This window comes from Neurospora tetrasperma, assembly GCF_000213175.1.
Source record: "Neurospora tetrasperma FGSC 2508 unplaced genomic scaffold NEUTE1scaffold_3, whole genome shotgun sequence".
Classification (NCBI taxonomy): domain Eukaryota; kingdom Fungi; phylum Ascomycota; class Sordariomycetes; order Sordariales; family Sordariaceae; genus Neurospora; species Neurospora tetrasperma.
This window is the reverse complement of record NW_009799101.1, coordinates 85,701-110,124: the sequence shown is the minus strand read 5'-3', so window position 1 is coordinate 110,124 and position 24,424 is coordinate 85,701. Positions and strand designations below refer to the sequence as shown.

At 53.2% G+C, this 24,424-nt stretch overlaps 6 protein-coding genes across 6 annotated transcripts; 2 read left to right on the top strand and 4 right to left on the bottom strand.

Annotated features, from left to right (window-relative positions):
- Positions 1 to 1,479: 1,479 nt before the first annotated feature.
- On the bottom strand, positions 1,480 to 1,782 carry NEUTE1DRAFT_41559 (uncharacterized protein; the record flags this gene model as incomplete). The annotated part of the gene is made up of 1 exon (XM_009851963.1): positions 1,480 to 1,782. A coding segment is annotated over one exon (303 nt), but the record flags the coding sequence as incomplete, so codon positions are not given.
- A 548-nt stretch (positions 1,783 to 2,330) lies between these two features.
- NEUTE1DRAFT_145926 (uncharacterized protein) lies at positions 2,331 to 3,959 on the bottom strand (the record flags this gene model as incomplete). The annotated part of the gene is made up of 3 exons (XM_009852084.1): positions 2,331 to 3,136; positions 3,247 to 3,439; positions 3,529 to 3,959. 3 exons carry the CDS (start codon positions 3,957 to 3,959, stop codon positions 2,573 to 2,575), a joined length of 1,188 nt encoding a protein of 395 aa, XP_009850386.1.
- A 1,370-nt stretch (positions 3,960 to 5,329) lies between these two features.
- On the bottom strand, positions 5,330 to 8,546 carry NEUTE1DRAFT_62032 (uncharacterized protein; the record flags this gene model as incomplete). Its single annotated transcript, XM_009852083.1, has 2 exons — positions 5,330 to 8,295; positions 8,355 to 8,546. 2 exons carry the CDS (start codon positions 8,544 to 8,546, stop codon positions 5,587 to 5,589), a joined length of 2,901 nt encoding a protein of 966 aa, XP_009850385.1.
- Positions 8,547 to 9,358: 812 nt separating this feature from the next.
- On the top strand, positions 9,359 to 14,334 carry NEUTE1DRAFT_129263 (uncharacterized protein; the record flags this gene model as incomplete). Its single annotated transcript, XM_009852082.1, has 6 exons — positions 9,359 to 9,510; positions 9,547 to 9,630; positions 9,682 to 9,784; positions 9,897 to 9,932; positions 10,008 to 12,989; positions 13,041 to 14,334. 6 exons carry the CDS (start codon positions 9,359 to 9,361, stop codon positions 14,151 to 14,153), a joined length of 4,470 nt encoding a protein of 1,489 aa, XP_009850384.1.
- A 2,634-nt stretch (positions 14,335 to 16,968) lies between these two features.
- NEUTE1DRAFT_145923 (uncharacterized protein) lies at positions 16,969 to 19,770 on the top strand (the record flags this gene model as incomplete). The annotated part of the gene is made up of 2 exons (XM_009852081.1): positions 16,969 to 17,589; positions 17,654 to 19,770. The coding sequence occupies 2 exons, from the start codon at positions 16,969 to 16,971 to the stop codon at positions 19,595 to 19,597; spliced, it is 2,565 nt and encodes an 854-aa protein (XP_009850383.1).
- A 1,438-nt stretch (positions 19,771 to 21,208) lies between these two features.
- On the bottom strand, positions 21,209 to 22,819 carry NEUTE1DRAFT_100190 (uncharacterized protein; the record flags this gene model as incomplete). Its single annotated transcript, XM_009852080.1, has 1 exon — positions 21,209 to 22,819. The coding sequence occupies one exon, from the start codon at positions 22,817 to 22,819 to the stop codon at positions 21,209 to 21,211; it is 1,611 nt and encodes a 536-aa protein (XP_009850382.1).
- Between the last annotated feature and the right edge of the window lie 1,605 nt (positions 22,820 to 24,424).

Sequence of the window (24,424 nt, the reverse complement as noted above, 5' to 3'; positions counted from 1 at the left end):
AAAAAAGGGAGACGAAGACACCAATAGGAGACGAAGGGGAAAACGAAATGCTTGTGATTTTGGTTCTGTTGGTCTGATGGGTGGTTCACCGGTAGTGTAGACGGAGGGACTTTACACTGCGGTGAGGATTGAGGATTGAAAGCAGAGGTGAAGGGTTGACAACTGGCGGGGAACCAATGGGGTGCAGTGGCCAGACTTTTCCTTGGGTTGCTCATCCTCTTTGCGCCTAATCTGATAGGGGTTCTGCAGATCGGCCTTTTTGAAAGTCGGTTTGGCTTTTTTTTCCCTGGAGGATTGCCAGCGAACGAACCATGGCGCGGTGAGCGGTTCTTGCTGGGTCTTTGTACCTTTCTTCCACAGAAGCATTCCTTTCCACTTCTTTTTCCTCAAGCTCCAATTCTTTTTGGACTTTACATGTCCACTACACTCCTAAGTACATATCCATCTTTCAGCTCTTCCCCGGATATTCTGCAGCACCGTTGAGCCGTCAGCTTCAGCTCACAAGTTGTCTCAAACCCTCTCGAGTCGGGCGACCATCAATTCCCAAAACAAGAAAAACTCGGTTTCCAAATTTGGTGGCCTTGCCCTTGCCTGCCCCAGACTTTTCACCGCCCAAATTCGCACCAATAGGAAATGGCAGCCCCTGTCTAGTCCATGCACAAAGGGTCTTAGCGTCGTGTCTGCTTGCAATTTGACATTCTTCATCGGCCAGATCCGCATCGACTTCGGGGGGGCAGCGGCAGCGGGCAGGCAACTCGAGGGGCAGGGGCAGGCAGGCAGGCGGGGGTTATCTGGAGCAAGACCTAGGATCCACCGGCTCGCTTCCACTTCACAAGGAAGCAGATCAAACCACGGAACACTTTCACTGCCAGGGCACTCAGTCTTCAGACCGACCTTCCATGTGTACCTAGAGGTAGGTATCAAAACCCGCTTTATGGCTTGTGATTGTGAGACATTCGCTTTATGTACCCTAGTCTATGTTCACCGCGTGGGCCGGCAACCTTCAAACTAAAAAGAAAAAGGAAAAAAAAAAAAAAAAAACGAGCTTCCGAAGACGGACGATTTCACATGCAACCCTGAAACGAACCGACCACAGTTGCGAAGCTAGCACGACAACAATGCCAAGTGGGGTCAGCCAAAGTGCCACTGGCTGCAACTCTCCCAACCCAACTTCCTTCTTCGCTGCAGGAAAAATCCTCAACACTTTTCTCTTGGGTGTGACCTTGGATTTTCCTGACATTATCGGATCGATTGATACCCTTTTGCGCTGGCACTTGATATCAACAATGCTTAGCAATCGTTTGTGCGCCGTGTTAGGGGTATTTCTTTTGCCGATGCATCATGGTGGCAGTCGTGACAATGTCTACAAGTATACTGCCCAGTGTACCACAGGGGTTGAATTGAATGAACATTCAAGACTAGAGCAAGTTAACTGCCCTCCAAGTGCAGTTGACACGAAACTGAATTACCATAGCTTGATCATCCATCGATCGGACCTACTTGCTGTAGGCATGCGACTAAAAGTGGAACTGAAATTCTCCCCATGGAAATCGGACGACATTCCCCCGACCAACAGAGCATCATCTCCTTGTTGTCAGTCTCTACACCCTCCAGACATCCAATATGAACACAACTTACCACTCTCCATATCACATACAACCATACCCACTGGAAAACTCGGGATCCCGTCCGCTCTCCCATAGATAAGCCAGTGAGGGCCTGACTAGTAGTTGGGTCGGTGACGACCAGCGAATCCCAGGTGTTGTATGTTTTTTTTGCCCTTTTTGCACAACCCGCTTTATTTAGCCAGGGTGCTTTTCTCCTTTACCACTTTTTACTTATGAGCTCTTTCACTCATCATCCTATGCGCATAGTCTTGATGCTCCCCTTTTCTCAGCGGGCAGCCTGGCTCTTCCTCCTCTGCCTCATCAGGCTCATCTGATGTCCAGCATGTGAGCTTGCCGTCCGTCGGATTCGATAGAAAGGTTGAGGGCGCTGTCTGTGGGCCCACAACTAGGGCTGACCAATGACATGTTACACAGAACATCGATGGTCTTTTTTTTTACGATACTTCACCTTCGAATGCTACCAGGACACTCGGACTCTGTTTCTGTGGTAAACTTACAATCTCTTTGTAGGTCATCTTGAGAGCTCCATCACTACCCTACCCTTCCTCAGGCCGTGTCTTGAGGGTCAAAGACGTCATTATATTTCTGAAATCGTCCTAGAATAAGGTCCTACCTGCTTCAAGATCTGCACCTGAGTGCGCTCCTACACAACTCCTGTCCTGGTGTCTCCAATCACGCCATTTGTTTCCGTTGGTCAGCTTCTATTGAAAGTGTTGAATACGAAGGTTGCCCTTGTGTCTACACTAAATTACTAACACCACGTCTATACTAGCTAGCCAATGTATAATCCCCCAACTGCACGTATACAAGAAAAGGATACACCACTTCAAGTTCTTCTATTTACCTCCTCCAAAGAATACCTCCATTGTATACACACTATGGTACCTTTAGGTAATGGAAATTTATCCACACCAGACCCGATCCCCTTCAACTTCACCATCTACCTACACAGCTACGGTCGCCTCAAACGCATCCGCGTACATGTACAAGTAAGGCAACCCGCCGGGGTTATGGAACCTGACCTCGATCTCTCCCACGCCCGTCTCGTCCGTCGTAAACGGGCCCACTCTGGGACGTGCGAACGGCGCACCGGGAGTATTGCACTGCACGTTGCCGTTGGACACAAGCTGGCCGGCGTACCAGACGCTCATGTAGGCACCGTTGTTGTAGTTGAGGCAGCGGTACATGAAGCTGAAATTGTACGACGTGTTGGGGCGGGCGAGGAACGTCTGCCGAATGGCCGTGTAGCCGCCACTCGTCGGGGGGTAGACGCGAATGACGACCTGCCCGCCGGCGCAGTCGCCGGCGCTCACGCATGGGTTCACGCCGTTGATGATCTGCAACGTGCCGCCCGTGGTGGATACGGTGTCGGTCCAGGGTGAGATGTTCCCGGTCGTGAGGTAGGACTCGAGGCCCGAGTTGAGGATGGGCTGCGCGGGGACGACGCGGGTGGCTTCGGCGGAGACGGTTTGGATCACGTTGGTGGTTTCGGTCGTGGTCAGGGTGCCCTTGCATATTATGTTAGTATGATTGTACGCTGTGTGGATGGATTTAAGAGGAGAGAGAGACGGGAGGGAGAGATAAGGTAGGTAAGTAGGTATGGACATTGGTCACGTACAGTGTACTTGGGAATTTCAGTCGAGGTGGTTGTTTCGGTGACAGTCACGGTCGAGGTGGTAGACCCAGCGAGATGGCAGCTGCAGGCGCTGCTAACACTCGCCGAGGCAGAATCGCATTCGGAGAAGATGGACTCGGCTGGATCGGCGGAGGGCAGCTGGCGCTTTTGGAACAAGGTGGTCGTGCCAGCGGTTCTTGATACGGGAGTCAGTTACAGGTAACATAAACAGAGAGGAGTGCGTGCGCATGGAATAGGGTCACAACAAAAACACAAGAGACTTACTCGGTGACTGTTGCCGTCGTCAAGGTAACCACAGCCGTCACGGTCTCCAAGTTGGTGTGGGTCGAAGTGACCGTCTCAACTTCGGTGACGACGGTCGTGGCAGGGGTCCAGGATAGCCATGATGAGCAAAAGGCATCGCCAATGCTAGGGACTGTGGTGATGGCGGCAAGACACTGAGCGCCGCCGCACGTGGGAACCAACGAGCTAGAGGGGATCGAGCTGGAGAGAATCGACGAACTGGACAGGACAGAGCTGGCCGGAGCTGAGCTGACCAAGACAGAGCTGGCTGGAATTGAGCTGACCGAAACTGAGCTGATGGTCGGGGTGGTGATCAAGGTCGTAGAAGACGAAGGAGGATGAGGTTTACATCTTGATGCCGCCGCAACCCCAATCAAGACGGGCAACACCCCATGATGCCCAGCGAACTTCATCTTCCAAAACTGGTTCTTACAATAAACGGTGTAGGTAACGAACGACAGATAATGGGCGAGAAATTTAGGTAGGTAAGGAGCGGCTGAGGTAGGAGCGACTGAGGTAGGAGTAAGGGTAGGTAGTCACAACACACAACTTGCGCGGACCTCCATTGGTATATGTAGACAGAGGCAACGAGTAAAAACCCACCGTAAACGCTCTGGCCTAGAACATCTACAATTTCCCAGGACCTCGTCACTATTGGAACGGGAAGCACGCACTATTGATTTGCGGCTGTTCAGCTCAACACTAGCACGCGTGGCTAATTGCTCCATGTCCTTGGACGACAAGGATCCTCCTATCCGTAACAACACCGCCGCCCAAAAAGCCATTAAAGAAAATTATCGCTTCCTAGAAATCTCCGATACCAATTACATAGAAATATACATCCGACACCCGTTTGGATGCGTTTTCTCAAAGTTGACAGGTCACTTTTGGGCACATCAGCTGGCTATTAGGTAACGACCACTTCATCGGTGTAGTGTAGCTAGCGTAGCGAGGTACAGTACCTTACCCGAATTTCCAGAGGCAGGTTACTCAAGTGGGCGACTGGCCTTCTTGATCCTGCATTGCTTGCGTAGGTGACGGGAGTTTCCAGCGGCAAAGGGGAGACCGATGTACTCGCCCGTGGTCCCCGTGATCTCCGTGCCGGTCCCGTCCCCGGTCCGGTGGATTACTCCACACCCCACATACCTCCGAGCCTCCGACTTGCACCCTACACCACGTGTACTTACTTCTACTAACGGCGCCGGAGTCCGGAGACAATGTTACCTTATTCAACCGTTAGCAATTTGTAGGAGGCCCGGACAGGGCACTTCTAGGTGGAGCCCCGTATGGGTAGGTAAGTGAGGCAGCGTAGGTCCAGGTACTTTGCGTGTGAATAGTCTCATTACCTGGCCAGGAGGGGGGGGAAAAAAAGAAAAAAAAAAAGAAAAAAAAAAAAAAGAAAAAAAAGAAAGAAAGAAGGGAGTGGATAAGAGAGTGTGAAATGCCAGATGTCCCAACTCCGCGGGCATTTTCGTTGTTACACACAGTAAGAGTTAGACAGACTACCCGTGTGCAGTTTTCATACTGGCTTCGTGTGTTTGAACAGAATGGGACTATGGCACCTTTGCTGCTACGGTAAATCACTAATCCCGGCCTCCTGTCCTTTTAACGAAAGATGCTTGATATCCTATGTTATGGGAGAGAGAGAGGCTTTTGGTCAACAAGTTCAAATCTATGAGTTGAGAGCCTGTGAGAGGAGGCACAATAGAGAGAGGGGGCCAAGGCAATGGAGTCTTCCAATTCACGGTCACGGTCATGGTTCGAAAGGGGTTTGGCCAATTGAATAAAAGCCCATTCCAGTTGTTACTGTATCTAACATCTATACTTCTCCCCTTTCCATCGGGTATCGCATTGACTTCCCCCTCCCTTGTTTTCTTCTGTTCTACAAGTGACACTCAGAGACCTACCCTGTCTCGTGCTCACCACATCCAGATCTGGGACACACGCTCTTTCTTTCGCAGACAATCCATCCATCCTATTATCTGTCACAAGCAGCATCTATTGTATACTCCTACTTTTCAACACTTCTTGTCCCCATACTCAAAGAGCCTCCTGAACAACCAAACTAGGCCGTCCACTCCCCTTGCTCAGCAAGCCCTCCTCCGAAATCCTGTGCACCTCATACCCTCTCCTCTTCTTGCTCACAAACATACCGATCTGCCTCATGCTCCTCTGCACAATTTCTCCACCACCACGCACTCTCTCCAAACCAATCTTCTCCTCTGTCTTGAGACCCAACGGGAGAGGACCCGCCGACAGCTGCACGACTGCGGTACCTTCGCCCTCTGAAGAGGCCTTGGGCTTAGCAGCAGCACTAAGCAACGTATTCGCCCTCTTGGCGTAGTTGGTAGCTTCGCCAATCATGCCCTGGAGCCTGACAGTTTCATTGAGGCCCTCCAGCGCCACGCTGACCTCATTCTGGAAGTAGTTCAAGAATTCGGCGGCGTCTTGCTGGCTGCCCCACGAGGCGAGGACGGCATCGAAGCCCATCCAGCCGCCTAGGCCAACGGCGTCGATGCACCTGCTTAGCAAATCGGCAATGAGCTTGATGGAGCCATCGGGCGGCGCTTCCTGCTCTTCTTCGGGCAACTCGTCGGCCACGTAGCTGGTGGTCCAGCCGTCTTTGATCATCTCGTTGCGGAGCACGTTCATGAGGCAGACAATCTCCTCGGTTGTCAGCAGACGGCGGAGGGTCTGGACAGTAGGGAGGGAGGGGCAGGCAGAAAGCTTGGAGAAGGCGGCGGAGAGGCCACGCGCGCGGAGGGGATAGCGCGAGGAGGTGGTGGCGGCGAGGTACTCGGTGAGCTGGAGCTCTTGCTCGGCTTGGTCGAGTTGCTTGGTGATGGCGGCGTCGTCGTCAGTCATTTCGGTGTCCTCGGGCTGCTTGTCGGCCTCAGAGGACGTCGTGGTGGCATTGGGAGAGGGACGGAGGACCAGCTCTTGCAACTTGGGAGCGCTGGCGCTGTTGAGCAAGTCAAGGCTGCTGAGGATGAGCTTGATGGATGTTACGAGTTCGGAGGGAGAGGTCTGGGTGGAGGAGAGGTAGACGACGAGAAGCTCCATTGCTGGGTCGACTTCGACAAGGACGGCCGGAAGCTCCTCGCCGATGACGTTGTCGACTTGGTCACCGAGTTCGCGGATCTTTTCCTTGAAGGCGGACTTAATGTTGGAGATGGTCAGGTGGCCAGCGTCGACAAGGTAGTTGAGCACGCTGCTCTCGGCAAGGCGGCAGGAGAGATGTGTGGCCTTTGGGTTTTCGCTGGAGCTGTTCCAAGAGAAAACGCGGCTGATGGCGTAAAAGACCCAGCGACGGTCGACCTGGGGGTAGTCGGAGCGCTTGGAGGGCCAGGACCACTCAGGGAGGTCCAAGGTCTCGGTCTTGTCTTCGGTAGTGCTGTTGACCTTCTTATCTTTGTTTTCCTTCTTCTCCTTCTTAGCCTTTAGCTGGATCTTGAACTGGCCTGCTAGCAGCTCCTCGAAACCCTTCAGGTTGTTGGCGTTAAGGTACTCGTCGGCCTTGGCGGTATCAGCCGCCAGTTGGGCAAGGTACTCCTCCGTCATGGTGCCAGGGAGAGCCTCTGCAAGGATAGCTGAAGGAGGAAGCTCGATATGGCCGCGCTTTTGAGTAGGCTGAGCTCTGGGAAGGCCGCGGCGGATCGAATCTGCGAGGAGGCCTTCAGCGCGGCGCTTGCTGGTACGGGCCTTGGGGGCTTCAATCTGGACGGCAATCAACGAGGTTCCGCGAAGGCCAACCGCGATCTCACGGCTAGCAAGGTAGGTGACGAGCTCGCACGAGGCACCCTCGCCGACTTCAAGGGGAGCAGTAGCCTGGAGCGAGCGGTAGACGGGGTTGTAGATGGTAAGGGAGTCGGCGGTAGCAGCAAGAACCGAGGTCTTGGATAGGCGCAAGAAGGAGGTCATCTCCGGGACCTCCAGCTTGTTCTCGAGACGGGGGATACCGCCGTTGAAAGCATATGTGTAAAGGACGCCCTCGGCCAGCTCCTGCAAAGTGCCTGACCTGACGTCGAGCTGGAACTTGGCGGCACCGGTCTTGGTTGGGAGAGGAGCGGCGAAGATGGGAATAACGTTCTGCTGGTTTACTTGTTGAGAGGCCCTCTCGGTTGGTAGGGCAAGAATGTGCAAGTATCTCTGGCGTGTAGACTCGGACTTTTCTGGCGACGTGACGAGCACTAGAATGTCGGGGTTGAAGCCTTGGCGGTGAATCTTTTCCTGGAAGACGCCAAACAGCTCGTTCTTTCCACCAAACATGCCATCGATGACATCGGCCGCGAGGGCGGGCTGGACAAAGTCGACGTGGCATCCAGTGTTGGAGGGCAGCTCCTGGGTGAGGATGGAGGGCGACGACTGCCACTTTTCGGTAAGGGTCTCGCCGGCGAGGCTGATCAGAGTGCCGTCGGCGGCCACAGCGATGACGTCGTGGGCGGGGGTATCTTGGTTGGTCAAGGTGTCTCTGGAGGTCCGTACTGAGGTAGCCGAAAGATGGACGACGGGCTTAGCGCAACGGTGGACGTAGGTGGCAGTGGTCGAGGTGGTGTTTCCAGCTTCGGCAACGACGTCCTTGAACAGCTTGATCTCCTTCTTGGCCGAGAGAGAGTCTTGTGTCGAGGCATAGGTGTAGCGAGAGGCGGTCTTGGAAGTAGCGGATCTCCATCGCAGCGAGTAGGGGGCGCAGGTGAAGTAGGCCTGGGGAGGGACGAGGTAGGAGGTGATGGCTTGCGCCGAGGGGATCTGAAGCGAGAGTTAGTCGGCGACAGATACTAAAGGCAGACGGACAGAAGGATACTGACATCGTAGAGATGGACCGAGTCGCCGTCAATGGCAACGGCGAGCTCGGAGCGTTTCCTCTTTTTGGAGGCGGGCCCTGATACCTGGCCGTAGACCTCGCCGATAGTGTGCTTTCCTGGTCCGTCGGGACGGTCGAGAGGATGCGACAAGGCCTTTAGCACATACGGCTTATGTATTTGGAGGGTGGTCGCCATGGTTGTGAAGGCAGACAAACGGGATATCGTAGAGTACAGTATGGGTATGTCGGAGGTTGGTGTTTAGCTGTAGGATTTCGTTGGCATCGCTCGTCCCCAATCTCGAAACCAAACTGAAGCTCTGATCAGGTCTCTGCGCCGGGCTGCGTCTCGTTCAAAAGACTGCGATCTGAAAAAAAGTTAAGCCAAGACTTTGAAAAATAAATGGGCCCTTGACCGTGGAGTGGACGTGAGAAAGTGGGGCATATTCTGGGGAGCACGGTGAGTCCAAGGTGAGCTTTGACCTCAGTTTTCGGTGAGTGCTCGGCTGCTTCCTTGGTGGGGAACAGGAAAGAGGCTTTGTAACCAATTGGATTTGTTTGGAAGATAACTAATGAGACTGCCTCCCCAACAGAGGACTTCTGGAGGCCTAGGGGGACCGGCCTTATGTACATGAAATCCGTGCCCAACTCAGGTACTGTCAGGTACCTGGCTTTTCCATAAGCCATAAGTGCCTTCTCTTGTGAATAGCTTCATCTTTCCCATAAGTATTTCATAACTTTTTCCCAAAGTTTAGTAACCTCCTTCTATATCTATATAACTTCAGTCCTTCCTTTACAGCGGGGTGTGCAAGGTACATGGCAGCGTGGTGCACGGTCCCGTGTCGGACCCGAGTGTCTGACACATGCAGTGACCATCTGGGCTCGTCTTGGACAAAATGGTTAAGACGTTTGTGACATAACACCTTGGGCATACTCTTACTACGCATCCAAGCGTCTTGATTACTTCTTTGCATTTATATTCTAAGCAATTCCTGTTCCTTAACATCCTAAATGAACTCTGACGAATGTCTTTTTGGATCAAATCAATCTCCACTTCAGGCCGTTTGCAATTCTAACGAGCGGCATTGGACTGCTTTATGTGACCATTCCACTGGTCTCATCTATTTTGTCATGAACGACGGAAGCTGGGGCAGGCAGCCCAGGTAGGTACCTCTACCTACCTACACTACCTACTGAAGGATGCGCGAGTGCGACACGACTTGGGTGCCGATCACTGGAGCATGCGGCCGGCAAGGGACGGAACTAGACGCAGGAGCTCCAGCGTAAGACGCGTGCTAAAGTGGCAGAACGCGGTCACCCTTAACATCACTAAGATGCAAGCCGGAGCATGCCTCCCCTCCCGCGACTCCTTTCAACAGTGAGCCCGTGTCGCAGCCAATGCACAGCCTGAATCCAGCATTGCAGGGCTTACGTACTGTACCTCTATTAGGTCAATTGGAGTTCATATCGATTTGATATTTGTGACATCCACCTCACCACATTCATCTTTGATTAGGTAGGTAGGTACCGTCACCACTTATCATAACAGAAGCATGATTTCTGCCTCATAATCCGTCGTCTCCCAGTATGTCTCCCTCCCCGTAACCATTCTTTCTCTTGACTTCAAACCGGCTACCTGAATTGACCAAATCATCTACAGTTCTCCCCCAACGTGTACTACTACTACCACTCCATGACACCAGTCGCTGTCCTCGCCATGGTCGAAAATGGCAACTCTCCAGACGCGGCTCGCAAGCCGTTGCATCCCTTTTTTGCTCCGAACCGACAGCCTGCTCCTCCAGCTCTGAGAGAAACCCCTTCCGTTCCCCATCAACCAGACACGACCGAGGATTCCCTAATGTCCATCGACGAACCCGTGGAGCCAAAAGTTGAACATGACACCCTGGAGAAGGCAGCCGGGAGACGGAGCAAACGCCGCAAGGTGTCCCCGGATCTAGAAGACGACCAGGACCACAAGAAACCAAAGACAAGGAAACGGACAAAACCCAATGTCGGCCCGGGTATCGCAACCCATTTTATCAGACTAGAAAAGACAAAGGAGGATGCCGGACAAGAAGAGGAAGAAGAGGATATCAAAACCACGCAAGAAGAAACAGAGCTACCACAACAAGCCACAAATGAAATAGAAGCGCCTGTCCAGCTCGAGGATGCCATACCGGCTCCCGCTCATGATGTTACTGGCATTATACGGAATCTGGTCGACGTCAATATCCGATCATCCCCGCCGCCTACAGTCATCCCTCCTGCCGCCAATGTCGAGCCTCCAAAGCCGACAAAACTTCTCCGCCTCAATCCCAAAACAGGAACGATTGGGTCACCTCCCAAACCAAAGCAACCAGAGACAACCGAGGAGACAGCTCCAACGATAAAGAGGAGGGTACAGCCATCACGCGTAAAGAAGCCAGAGTCCAAGGTCGTGACTATTAAGTATAGTTCCGAGTCGGATGCCGAGGCACGCACGAGAGTGGGCGAGAAGATTGAAGCCATTCTCAAGGCCCCAAAACAACCGCAACGGACCAGCCAGCGAACCAAAAAACCTCCAGCTTCCAAGCCTGCCAACTCAAAATCTACACATCCCTTCTTTTCGGGGAAAGACAAAGGATCCGCAGCTGCGCCCCCTGCTGCTGAACCCAAGAACGACAAGCCTACCATTAGCGAACCGTCGCAGAAAGTTTTCATGTCTACACCATGTTCGCCCAAGAAGCCGCGTGCTTCGGCCTTCACTGGACGAATGCCCCAGTTCGGTTTCTCCAAGAACGTGCCCCTAAAGTTTCCTGGCGCAAAACCCCCGGTATGGCCGTGGAAGGATATGGTACATGTGCGCGGAGACCATGATGTACCTATGGACCAAAATATTCAGCTGCCTCTGCCGTCCCGCAAATCCAAGGGCCAGTCAATTCAGGTGGACCAGCAAGAGTCGATCGTAAATCTGATTAGCACCTCAATGGGAATCGAGTCTGTAAGACAAGCTCTTCGCGACTACAACACGGACGATTTCATGCCTGCACCTCCTGAGCTTCGACTTCCCACCAAGCACTTTGAGAGCGGGAGAAAACTACAGCAGCGCATTCTTCCGGAGCTCATGACATTCAGGGCAACGCAAGCATCTGGCCAACTAAAAGCCCCCCCTCAACTTGCCCGCCTATACGACTCCCTATCCTTCTCCCTGTCAGCCTTTGATCAGTGCCAATGCGAAACTAGCAACTGGACACAAAAGTACGGCCCTATCCACGCCACCGAGGTCCTGCAGCCCGGCAACGAAGCCTTTCTTTTGCGAGACTGGCTTCGTGCGTTAAAAGTGCAATCAGTAGAGACCGGCTCGAACGATTCCGACAAACCGAAAAAAGCCAAGGCTGTTGGCCCTGGTAGGAAAAAGAGGCGAAAGAAGCTCGACGACTTTATTGTCTCTAGCGACGACGAGCTCGAGCTAGACGAAGACTCGGACGACGGAGCCAATTGGGCACCTAGTGGTTTTCGGGGCATCACAAGGAAAACCGTCGTCAAATCCGGGGACTTGTCCAAGAAGGATGCCTCCAAAATCGCAAATACACTTGTCATCAGCGGCCCTCACGGCTGCGGCAAAACAGCTGCCGTCTACGCAGTGGCCAAAGAACTAGACTTTGAGGTCTTCGAGATCAACTCGAGCAGCCGAAGGAGCGGCAAGGATGTGCTTGAAAAGATTGGCGACATGACCAGGAATCACCTCGTCCAGCAGCACCAGTCCTCCTCCGACAAAGCTGGCGATGATCAAGAAGATGCTACTGCAGAGGAGGTCAAATCTGGCAAGCAGGCAACCATGAATGCTTTTTTCCGGCCCAAGACCACTGCAGCAAAACTAAAGCAGCCCACTAAGCCACCACCCACCAGCGAACCAAAAGAGGTCAAAAAAGACAGCGGAAAGGTCCAAAGACAATCCCTCATTCTCCTCGAAGAAGTTGACATTCTCTACGAAGAAGACAAGCAATTCTGGACCACCATCGTCACCCTTATCGCGCAAGCCAAACGACCCTTCATCATGACATGCAACGACGAGACTCTACTCCCCCTCCATACCCTTAGACTACACGGCATCTTCCGGCTAAGTCCACCGCCTACAGATCTTGCGGTTGATCGCCTATTGCTGGTAGCAGCTAACGAAGGTCACGCTCTCACACGACAAGCCGTCGCATCTTTGTACGAGTCTCGCGGCCATGACCTCCGCGCCGCGACTACGGATCTGCAGTATTGGTGCCAGATAGGCGTCGGGGATAGGAAGGGAGGCTTTGATTGGTATTATCCGAGGTGGCCGAGAGGCTGTGATCTTGACGAGAACGGGGATGTGGTGAGGGTTGTTAGTCAGAGCACATATCTCAGGGGTATGAACTGGCTCGGACGAGACCCTGTGATCGGAAAGGCTACTGATGGACGGTTAGTGGAGGAAGAGTTACTGGAGCAAACTTGGGATTCGTGGGGCCTTGATATGGGGAGCTGGCAAGACTCTGTTGGGCTGGAACCATGGGCGGAAGGGATGCCTTCGTCTGGGGCTGGAAGGCTTGAGGCTCTTGAAGCGTTTGAGGAACTGGCTGATGCCCTGAGCGCAGCGAATCTCTGCTCTTCTCGGTCATTTGGGACACTGAACGAGGTAAGATATTCAATTCTCACATAATTGTGTTCGCTAACAGTAATATCACAGGAGCCACTAGACGCCACACTACCCGAGCCCCCAGCTAAAGCCCGCGACGACAACGTCCTCGGTCTAACGCCGCTCGATTCTCCTCCTCTTACTCTCCACGACTCCCTCAATACGGGTCTTCCAGCAACCATCAAATCGCTATCTCGCTCCGTTTTACGGTCGCGGACCTCATCACTCGTCCAACATCCTACATCCACTGATACCCTCCAGCCACTAAACGAATCCTCTGCCCTCAACATAATCACCAAATCCTTGACCAACCTCTCCCTCTCTTCTCCCGAGCATCCAGCTATCAACCGAATCGACCTTGCCTTTGCCTTTGACCCTATCGCCACTTCAGACTCCTCTGCATCCACGACATCCTACTTGGACCCCTCCGTCTTCGACCGCACCATGGGCCTCATAACACTGGACGTCGCCCCCTACGTGCGGAGCATAGTCGCTTATGAATCGAATCTGCAGAGGAGGAGGTTGAAGATGAGTAGTTTGCTTAGCGTAAGCGAAGGTGCTGGCACGAGTAACGCGGACGGAGGCGGCGTGGGGCCAAATGTGGCTTTGGGAACGGGGTTCAATAACCCGGGAGGGGGGACGGGAACGAAAAGGATGCGCACAACCCGAGCTGCACTATCAGCGCTGGAAGGCGGGGAGAGGAGTGTGAAAAGGAAGGAGAGGTGGTTCAGAGGAGAATTGAATCCGTTCCTGGTGGAGAAGACGGGCGGGAGGGGCTGGACTGATCTCACGCTCCAATACTTGGCTGACTTCCAACACTCTGGAAACGCTGTTGCTGGAGGGGAGGGAGAGATGAAGACGGCTGGTAGCGTTTCTGGCGCGTCGGAGGTGTCTGTTCCTTGGGAGGCTCAGCAGGTTATATCGGACGTTGCCCCCGTGCAATCGGACGTTGTACAGACAGCTAAGCCCAAGAGGGGTAGGCCGAGGAAGAATATGGCGAGGGTTGTCGAGGTCGACGAGGCTGCTCAACCCGATGAGCTAGCGGAGCCAATAGCAGGAGTAAAAGGTGGGGAGCAGGGAGTGGATGAGTTGGCGGGTGAGGCTACGGATGTGGCTACGGTTGTAGTTGCGGCTGACGACGGGGATGTTTCAATGACCCAGTAGGAAAGGGGACGTCGACGTCGTAACACGCGGCTGGCTGGAAACCGGTAATGGAGGTTGCTCCAACTAGGAATCAAGCAACATGACATAAGAGGCCTCGGTGTCCAAACCCGTCCTACCTGTATTCTCCAACCAGACTCGAAGAGTTTCCCGTTACAACCGTCATATAAAAGGAGAAGGTCCGCCTGTGATGCGATAGTAGTACAATTCAATTGGCTACCTACCTAGGTATACTGGATACAACGTGGAAAGCAAGAAAAGCGCCCTTCAAGTGCATTAACCGCGCGGTGCTTCACGCGGCGGAAGCATGTTAGGTATGTACCCTAGAGGTAGTTTGTGACACTCCACTGGTTCATCCGCTGGCATCAATATTTGGCGAGTAGCCGCAACCGCAAATGGAGATAAGACTAAAACAAGGCAACCGCCAAATGACCCAACATGTAACTGTTTGATTGCTGGTCTGAAAGAGAGTGAGGAGACTTCGTTGCCTCAAAATGAATATGTCGTGTCTAGGACTTTTATGTCTTGTGAGGCTGACGGCTGACGGCTCGCAGCGCTCACCCAAAGCAACACCGTTGGCTCGAAACTGTCAACCTGAAGGGGTGTGAATATGCCATTCGTTCGGTACATGTATCCCGAAACAGGCCCGGTACTAGAATGTAAGCATTTGACTGCCAGACCTTACTGACAAGTTGTAGAAGAAGGTGGTGACCTAGGTGGTGACTCAACCTTGAGCAGTGTAAATATATTGACTATTACGGTAAGCAGTGCGGTCTGGAGGTTATACAATACCGACCAATGAGCGGATATTCAGTAGTGTAGGTAGAGGTAGAGGTAGAGGTAGAGGTAGATAGTCAAAATGCACATTTTGATGCCAAGAGCTACCGAGTGTGTCACAGAAGAGGTTAAAGTTGCCTTTTTGATCTTCTGTGAGTTTGCCTGCGTTTCTGGGCGGCGGTAGAAGCGGTTCGCCTATCTGCTTCAGTTGCGTCGGTGTGTGTAGTGTACCACGGAGTTGTCCTGTACTGTATGTCGGATATGCAAGATGCAAGTCATTTCCCCCGGTTGGTAACTGAACAAAGTGGAGACGTACAAGCACAAGCACAGACTGCATTGTACAGAGTACACTATACACCTTTAGTCTGGAGCTATTCCCATTACAGCCATCGGTGACTCTTGTACACCATGTCTTGAATGGAAATGGAAATGGAATGGAAGGGATGAAGAAGCTTTGGTTAGCTCAGTTCACAGCCTCGTGAAGATGTGGGGAAACGGAAGACGTTGTGACGTGCACAGCCCGACCGGAATTATATACTAGACTAGGCCCTAAAGCGGTGCCGGAATAAGTCTATTTTGACCTTGAACACGGCTACTCTACATAGTTTTGGTGGAAAATGTAGACTTATCAAACGAAGCCTTGATGAAGATACGAGATTAAACAGGAAGGATGTCAAAAATTTATGTGTTTGTGGAAAGTGAATTGAACCCTGATTTTATCTGACGGTGATACCTACGTACCCGACAGCAAGTACTATCCGCCCGCTCCCTGTTCGAGGTACCAGTGGCGCAGCTAAAGTACAGCATGCTCCAGGGGCGTTTAACGGCGCTAAAGCCCAAAGACCCCTCCCTCGTTTCCTAACCCAGTAGATCCTCGATTTTGATTGGCCGGGGTTGCCCCTCACAAGGCACCTCGCTTAAAAAGGCCGGGTCCGTCTTGTCAAACGACGTCACCGTGCCAAGACAGGGCATCGAAACCCAAACAACGGAATGGACCCTCCAAGGTACGAATCGACACGGCATTCCAAGATCCGTTCGGAAGTCGCCATGTCCGCAAGTTGAAGTATCCTTCAGTACTAACTGAACGGTTCAAGACAACGGACGGGTGGACGGGTCGAAGCAGGAACGGTTAGTACTAGTCGTTAGCCCTGGTGGCCATGATGTTTGTCTGTCTGTTTCATTGCGCCGTGTCACCACCGAGTTCCTTTCGAGGGATTCATTTCATATCATACCCAGGATATGACACCCTTCCGACCCGTCTCCCCCTTTCAGGATTGCAGACGCCATGCCAGCAGCCCCCCTCGCGATATGTCGTTTGTTAATTCGCCTTCAAGTTGGCTGCCACCCACCCTCCATCACGGTGACCATCATCCAGTGGCATCAATTCCCACTCTCTGTACCTTCGTCATTGGTTGGCACCAGTCTCCCAGCCCAAGACTTTCGGATTCCCAACCTGGCTGATAGCAGACCTGACAAGCTCCGTTTTTTCTCTTTCACCTCCCCAAAGCTCGCTCCCCACTATCCATTTCCCTCTCCCTCTTTGACCTGACTTTCTCCATCAACAATCGCGGAATCTCCGGCGCTACCAAGGCAGGTGACGAAAAGGAAAAAAGCTTGGCCTGCTTACACCCTTGCTCCAAGATTTGCAACCACACTGCCCCAGTTTGGTCATCGGGCAGTCTTGGTCAACAAGGGTCCGAATTTTGACCTGTCCCGGTCCTTGGCACGACCACTAACTCTCCGATTCCATACAACCAACCTTGGCTTAGCTGGAGGCGATCACCAAACAACAACTTTGTCACAGTAGACCAGACCTGAACTTTCCCCCGAACATCCTTCTCTCAGACGTTCTCTCACTTCATCTGGCGAAGTTCTGCAAAAACACCATTGAATCGCTGTTACATAACGCACCAGCAGCTTCAATCCACCACCGCACTCCGCTGATAGCACGAGAGCTAACCCACATACCTATCCACTGATTGTCCCCACGTGGGACCTTTCATCATAACACCAGACCTTTCACACTCCCGATTTGATTCCGATGACGGTTCCTTCTGGCGATTACTCAACCCCGACTGTCGAGTCCGTCCACGCCTACGCTCGTCAGTTACTCCGCGACGTCAAACGGGTCAATCATGACGCCGCCGACGACGCGCCCCTCAAGTGGATGGAGGAGGACCTCAAAGGCCTGCACCAAGCCTTGAAATACCTGCACGTTGAATCCCAAGATCAGGACTCGGTCCTCAAGGACACTTCGCGCGATAACATCTACGCCAAACGATTAGCCTCCGCCGTCGAAGACAGCGATGAAGCCCTGCGCGAAGTGGACGACATCCTCCGCCAATATGGCGACGGGCGCGATGGGGTGAATGACCGCCTGCAGTTGAGGCTGAACCTCTTGGATCTGGAATCCCCGACTCGCAAGATCGCCAAGCTTCTCGATGCCGTGCAGGTTCATAACCCGGAGAACGCCCAGGAGGTGTTGAACCATACCGATGGCAAGCAGCTGGACATGATCAAGGATAAGCTGGAACGGGTTGCGACGAGGATGTTCCAAAACCGAGCGTCCCCTACCACCGAAATGAGGGAGGATACTTGGCAGACCTTCAAGGAGGAGCTCGAAAAGGAGGGGTTTTCGCCCGAGATCCTGAGGAAGAATAAGGTTAGTGATACCTATTGCGGTGAATGGACCTTTGTGAAACAGCATCATCTCACAATGGAAACAGGAGGTTCTACGAGCGTATATCCGCGAACTCGAGGCCAACCAATCCCCTCACGCCGGTTCACCGCCGTCCGTTCGTGGTTTGCTCGATCACCATGCCTCGTCCAACGGTCAACAAGATAGTTCAAGGTTTCCAGACTATGACCCCAAGGTACCACGAGCTTTGCAGCCGTTCCATCACCATAGGACCCCTGGTCTCAACAGCCAATACAGCTACGATGTTCAAACCCCAGACGCTTCAGACTCGGATTCCATCACTGGATCCCAAGCAGGTGCCTTGATCTCAACCCGCGACCTCATAGATCTCGACAACCACAACCCCGACATTCTTGCCGCCCGCATGGGTTCTATGCAATTGGCCCCCTATCCCACGGGAAATGACCACCACTTCGCCTCTCCCGGTACCTCGCCCAGCAAAGGACATTACCTCACCCCCGGTGGCCCTCCACCGCTCACCATCCCCGGCAACAAGTCCCAGTCCAGCAACGGCATGTTTTCTGCCTCTTCCTCCGCCGCCCAGTACGGCACTTCCCCTCGCTACGTCCCACCCCTGGCTATGCCGCCCTACCCAGATGCACCACCTTCCCAAGGGCCACCAACCACCGCAGCATCGTTCATGTCACCTGCACCCCCAGTAGGCAACGGCATACCCAGCCCTAAGCCCACAATTCCTCGACAATACACCCGTCTAGCACCAGACGGCAAGGGCAAAGAAATTCCCATAGATGCGAAATGGACCCGCATCAAGCGCAAGCTGGTGTCTCCCGAAGTGCTCGAAAGGGCCGGCGTGCGCTACGAAGCTCGTCCCGATTTTGTTGCTGTCCTAGGCGAGCTGACCAAAAAAGACATTCTCGAGTTTGCCAGACAAACGACCGAAGTCAGGAATGCCAGGAGGTATGCTGCTGCTGCTGCTCAGGGGAGACACAGTACCTGGCCTACACCCGACACGACCAGTGACGGCCGCCGCCGACGCAGCGCAGAGACCCGGCGGCACTCGGACAGCAGCAGCAGCGAGTCCTCAGACACGGACGACGTGAGCGACGATGCATCTGCTGCTAGAAGGAGGAGACACCGTCGGCGGCGGGCGAGTGATGCTTCAATCAATGCCTCTACCAACCAGGATGCCCAGAGGGCCGGTCAACCGGTGATTGTGTCGCCGCCGGCAAGTGTAAATGGAGACGATAACTCAAAGATCAGCAGTAGTATCACAAGCCCTAGCAGCACTACCACGGCCCCGAAACCGATTCTCAAGAACAAGAACACGAATCATGTCCGGTTTGGGAGGGATGGTCCGAAGGAGATTAGTCCTGGGGAGTATGCGGAGCGGAAGAGACGGGAGGAGGAGCGCGAAAACCGGCGCAGAACCAATAGGGATCCGAGCAGGGACGACCGTGACCGTGACCGTGACCGCAGCAGGCATCGGGATGATAAAGATAGGGACAGGGACAGGGACCGTGATCGAAGTCGAAGCCGTGTACGCCCACGAGATTTGGTTGGGGCGGATCTTGGAAGGGACCGTGACAGGGACCACCACCGCGACCCTTCTCGCTCGAGGAGAGATCGGGACAGAGAAAGGGACAGGGAGCGTGATCGTGACCTCCGGGATCCTAGAGACACCAGAGACCGGGAAAGGGAGAGAGAAAGGGACCGTGACCGCGACCGTGAAAGAGGAGATAGGGATCGCGACAGAGATTCTAGGTACCGAGATGGCGGTGGCGGCGAAAGGGACCGTGACAGGGACCGAGATCGAGACCGCGACAGGGAAAGGGAAAGGGATCGCGGCGATCGTCACCGCTCCTCCCGCCACCATGATCGGGACCGTGATCGGGACCGCGATAGGGAACGGGAGCGCAGAGAACGCAGCGAGAAGTCGAGTAAGAGCGCACTCATTGGAGGCGCGGCGGTTACGCTGCTGAGTATTCTGACCGAGGCCAGTCAGCATTTGTGATGAGGACTGAGAAAGAGAGAATTAGAAGGGTTCATGGGTTTTGATACGATACTTTGGCTGGTTTGGACATGATGGATATACCACGGGTTTTCTTTTTTGACGATGACGACTATGTACAGCTCAATTGAATGAATGACTGGGTTTGTTTGTTAGTTCAAGACCTCGATCTAACTTCCATAAATGTTTTGTGCTGTGGATATGCTTGTTCCAATATAAAATGCACCAAATTGGACCTTGCTAGGTCCTTTTGGATCCCTACGTAGGTACCTAACCATTTTGATAATGTAAATATGCTGCTTTTGAAGTAGAATCTACTAACTTTTAAATTAGGGACAATTTTGAAGCAATTACGTGCAGTGTGGTAGGAGCAGGTACTGAGCAGATGAATAGACCAGTACTAGACCAGGACGTGGAAGAGATAACGATGTATAATTACTATGAATAAACGAAGAGTACCTAGGAAAAAGATGTGGGTAATGCAATGAGAAAGACTGAAGAAGAATAATTCAAGTCATGATCAAAGTACGTTGGATGATTTGAACAAAGCAGAACCCACGAACAAGTCCTATGCATCGCCAAGTCTAAGAAATCCATCAAATATGAATATTTCCAAGGTTACCTAGGTAGTAGGTAGAGATATCAAACAAAACCTAAGGTAGGTAGCTAAACTGAAACTAGAATGCTTCGCTATATGTTAGAGGTACTGTTGCTCATGACATTAATGGGAATCTGGTGTGCCAGAAAACCGTGCTATAGAAAAAACCGTTACAGAACGGCGATATCCGTGATCCTTGAAATAACCGTGCTCCTCAAAGAAACCGTTCAACTCAGAGAAACCATTTTAATAGAATCTCTAAGCTCTGATTGGCTAAAATAAGAATAGAGGGCCATATGTTGGGCGGGAGCTAGTGAGAGTTGAAGAGACTCCCCTTTTAAGAAGGGACGATGGAAAAGAGAAGGTTTAGAAGGGAGCAAAGGAGAGAGAAGGAGAGAGAAGGAGACGGAGTTCAAAAAGCCAAAGTTCCATCGACTCCCCAACTCTCCCAACTTCAACTTTTCAACCACTAATAACGACAACAACAACGGCTATCATCCCTAGGTAGGTACGGCTGCATCCCATTTCATTTCGTCAACTAATTTCAATATAGGCAATTAACGCAATGGCGATAGCGATGACGATAACGATAGCGATAGCGATAACGATGGCGATAACGATGGCGATAACGATAACGATGGCGATGGCGATATAAGGTAGTGAACTTGGTAGATTGGATTTTAGGGAGGAGGGGGGGGGTAACGAGGTCTTGGGAAGGCACGAGATCTTGGGAAGCCACGAGGTTTCAATTACCTTACCCAGCCTTAGTAGAGTAACTTCGTAGTATAGAGTAGAAAGAAGGCAAGAAGTACCTATTCCCAAACTAATCCAGCCAATCAAATCCCTTAGATCTCCCTAGAACGGTTTTTCTGAGCTGAACGGTTATTCTGAGCTCAACGGTTATCTCCAAAGATAGTGTTTGCTTACAATGAACGGTACTATGGAGGTACGGTGCTATGCACCCCCAATATCCCATTAATGGACTCTCCCGTTCCATCATCACCTCGATCGAGGTTTTATGCCCCCTTCGACCTCCTCGTAGTCCTCTTCCTCCCCCCATACCCCTTCTCCCCATGTGCAGCATTCCTCATCGTCCTCCCCAGCCCCGTTGGGCTTCCCATGCCGTGATCTTCATTCTCCCTAACAAACGCATCCAAGTCTCCAATCGACACTGTCGTCTGTTCCTCCGCCGCTCGCTTAGAGACGGCGGCGGGATCAGTAGCTTTATCATCGCCGAGCTTGGAGAGGAGCTTCTGCCTGGCCTTCCGGGAGTCGATGTCTTGGTAATCTACTTGTGTGGGGGGTGGTCCCTCCTTATCGTCTTTCTTGGAGCGGGTTCTGCGCTTTGTTGAAGCGGTGGCGGTTGTGGTGGTGGCAGGCGCGGCTGCTGGGGGAGTGGTCTCTTTGTGCTGTAACTGTTGAGCATGGCGTCCGGAAGTCGAAGTTCGAAGGGATCTAGCTTGGCGCCCTACCAGCTCGGCTCCACGAGGCGGAGGAGAATCGGCTGCCAGACCGTCCTCGCTTGCCGCTGACACGTTGCTCATCGCTCTCCCTAGGATCTCTCGCTTCCGTCGACGGGATTTGCCGGTGACGGATCCGTCATCGGAGCGCACGGAGGCGGCTTCGCTTGGTGCTCTTGTTACCGCGGTCATGGCCCTGGCCTCTATTGTCTCTACAGCCGTGACGGAGGTGCCTCTGGCCCCATGTGTGTATGAGAGAGCGCTGGCGAATGACGTTGCTGCGGCAGTTTCCATGCTGGCCTCGCCGTCACCACCGGCATCCAACAACAAGTCGACCAATCGATCCGTCACCTTTACCTTCTCGGCCCTTTTCTTCTCTTCTGCTTCTTTGAGCAAGCGGCGGCGGAGTTCTTCGCCGGTTTCGCCTGGGTCTTCTATCACCGGCTCTTCCTCCAAGGCTTTAAGCTTGCTCGGCGATTTAGACTGTTGTCGTTTGCCGGACTCTCCCTCGACAACGACTGGCAAGTCGTCTTCGCCAGGGAGGGGAAGATCGTCGTCGTCCGCTGCAGACTCCGCGTCAGAATCTGCTATCTCGCTTCGTATCTTGTGTAGTGGTTTGCGTAGTGGCTGCTCCTTTTGTTTTTGATTTGAAGAGGAGGCGGGCTGGGAGAGGTTGGAAATATCGGTTAGCGGTGCGCCAGCTGATGCTGCCGTCTTCTTTTTAGGTGTGGTATTCGCCGTGCTTGCTTGTCGCTGACTCGGTGCTGTCTCGTAGCTATCGTGGGACTCGTCTAATGCCGGTGCCAGCGCTGGCGTTGCTTTCGTGTTCTTGAACTCTGAAGCTGAAGATCTCATCTTCTCTCGGATAGCAGAGGTAAAGTCGGAGGCGTCCACGCGACTGCGTGATTTGCTTGCGGTGGCGGCGGCAGCCGGTTTGGGGAGTAGATCTTTATCAACGCTCTCTAGCTTGGATTGCTTGGTTTGCTTCTCCTTGGCCTTGTCCTGCCTAGGGACCTGGCTGCCCTTTGACGCCGGTGGTTCCTCGGAACGGATCTTCTGGTTGAGTTCGGGGAAGAGAAAATCCTCAATAGGGCACTTGAACCCCGAATTGATGCACGTCCACAACCATTCTGCCGTAACGATCGGTACCTTCCACCGGAGCGCCATGTCGAGTTTCTGTTTCCTTATAACTGAAACCGACGGTGCTACGAGAACAGACACATCAGCCGTGAACCTCTCTTCGTACCTGGCACCCAATTGCCTAATAGCTTTATCCACATGGTTGAGATCGACGCCCGTAAACCCTGCTGTCGAGATGGAAAGTGTATCGAAGTCTGGAATGGGAAAGGCGCGAAACGGCTGGCCGAGGGCATGCTCGTGGGGGTCGAAGAAGTATTTCTTGTGTAAACACCGTTCAATGTAAAATTCGGTAATGATGTAGACGTTGGGTGGAAGGCGGGGGTGGCTGTCTGGTTGAGAGTTCTGTGGTACGACGAGGAAGCGGTGAGCCATTTGGGCGCCAGAGGCAGACGCGCACTCGTCAAGGGTTTGACAGACGACGCCGCCGAGAGAAGCGACGGTGTTTATGAGGATTTCGGTCTCTTTGAGGGCAAAACCGGCAATGTAGAAGCAGCAGTAGGCAAATATGAACTCGTCATGTGGTATGCCGAACGACGAAAGCCTCGAGCCCTGGGTGTCCACCGATTGTGCTTCTGGGCCCGAAGGCTGTTGTTGGCTCGGATCGCGCGGGGCGGGTGCTGAGGCAGGCGGCTGTGGTTGAGAAGCTCCGGTAAGGGGAGCCGGAGCAGCAGCAGCAGGCGAAGAAGTGGCTGCCGGGGGTACACCCAAAATGCTTCCCCACAGACTATCCCTCTGGCTGTTGAGCTTGATACTAGCAGTCTTTCTCAGCTTTCTCCTCCCGGCTTCTTGTCCCTCGGCGGCGCTTTCTCTCAGTCTTTTGCCCAGGGAGGGAACGCGGCCGCTTTGTCTGTTCCAAGCACCAAGTCCTCGTTCGTCCTGTGGAAGAAGGGGATCGTAGTATTTCTCGTCTAGAATCAGGCCACGCTCGACGCAATCGTTGATCCACTCGACCGAAACAGTTTTAATGCCCCAGTTCTGAGCAGCCTGGTACTTGCGGCCTTCTGGCTTGTAGACGACGAGGTGGGTGACGCGGCGGGTCAAGTCGCCCGTGTATATGCCGCCGCCCTTTTCGACCATGTCGATGATGTGCTGGCGCTCTTCGGGTTCCATAAATCCGGTCGAGCAGACCAAGAGTTTTCGTCGGGGATGGATTGTGCCATCTACCAGGTTTGGCTCGCCGCCGCCGGTCTCGAAGGGTTTCAGCTCCCATTCCTTCTCGAGGGCGATGAAGTCGATGTCGGCGTCTTCGACCCAGAGCTTCCGGAGGGCTTCAATCCAGCCGGCGGCCATGGCCTTGACGTCGGGGCGTTCCTTTGCGACATGGCGGTACTTGGGCGTATCGTGTTCGCCGACGATGAGATGGGTACAATCGGGGGTGAGGTCGTGTTTGTGCTTGCCGCCGAGTTCTTCGGTCTTGTTGGCGATGTCTGTCTGTTGATTTTCACAGAGTCAGTTGGCTGTCAAGGGGAGGAGGGCGAGGCTGAGGGCGGCAGGTGGGTGGTACCCTTAGTTCTGGCGAGATGCTGGTGCAGCACACGACGACGCCTTTGAGAGGATGGGAAGGATCAAAGAGAACATGATCTGACGAGGGCGATCCGGCGCGCGATGAAGACGCGGGATGGTTGGACATGT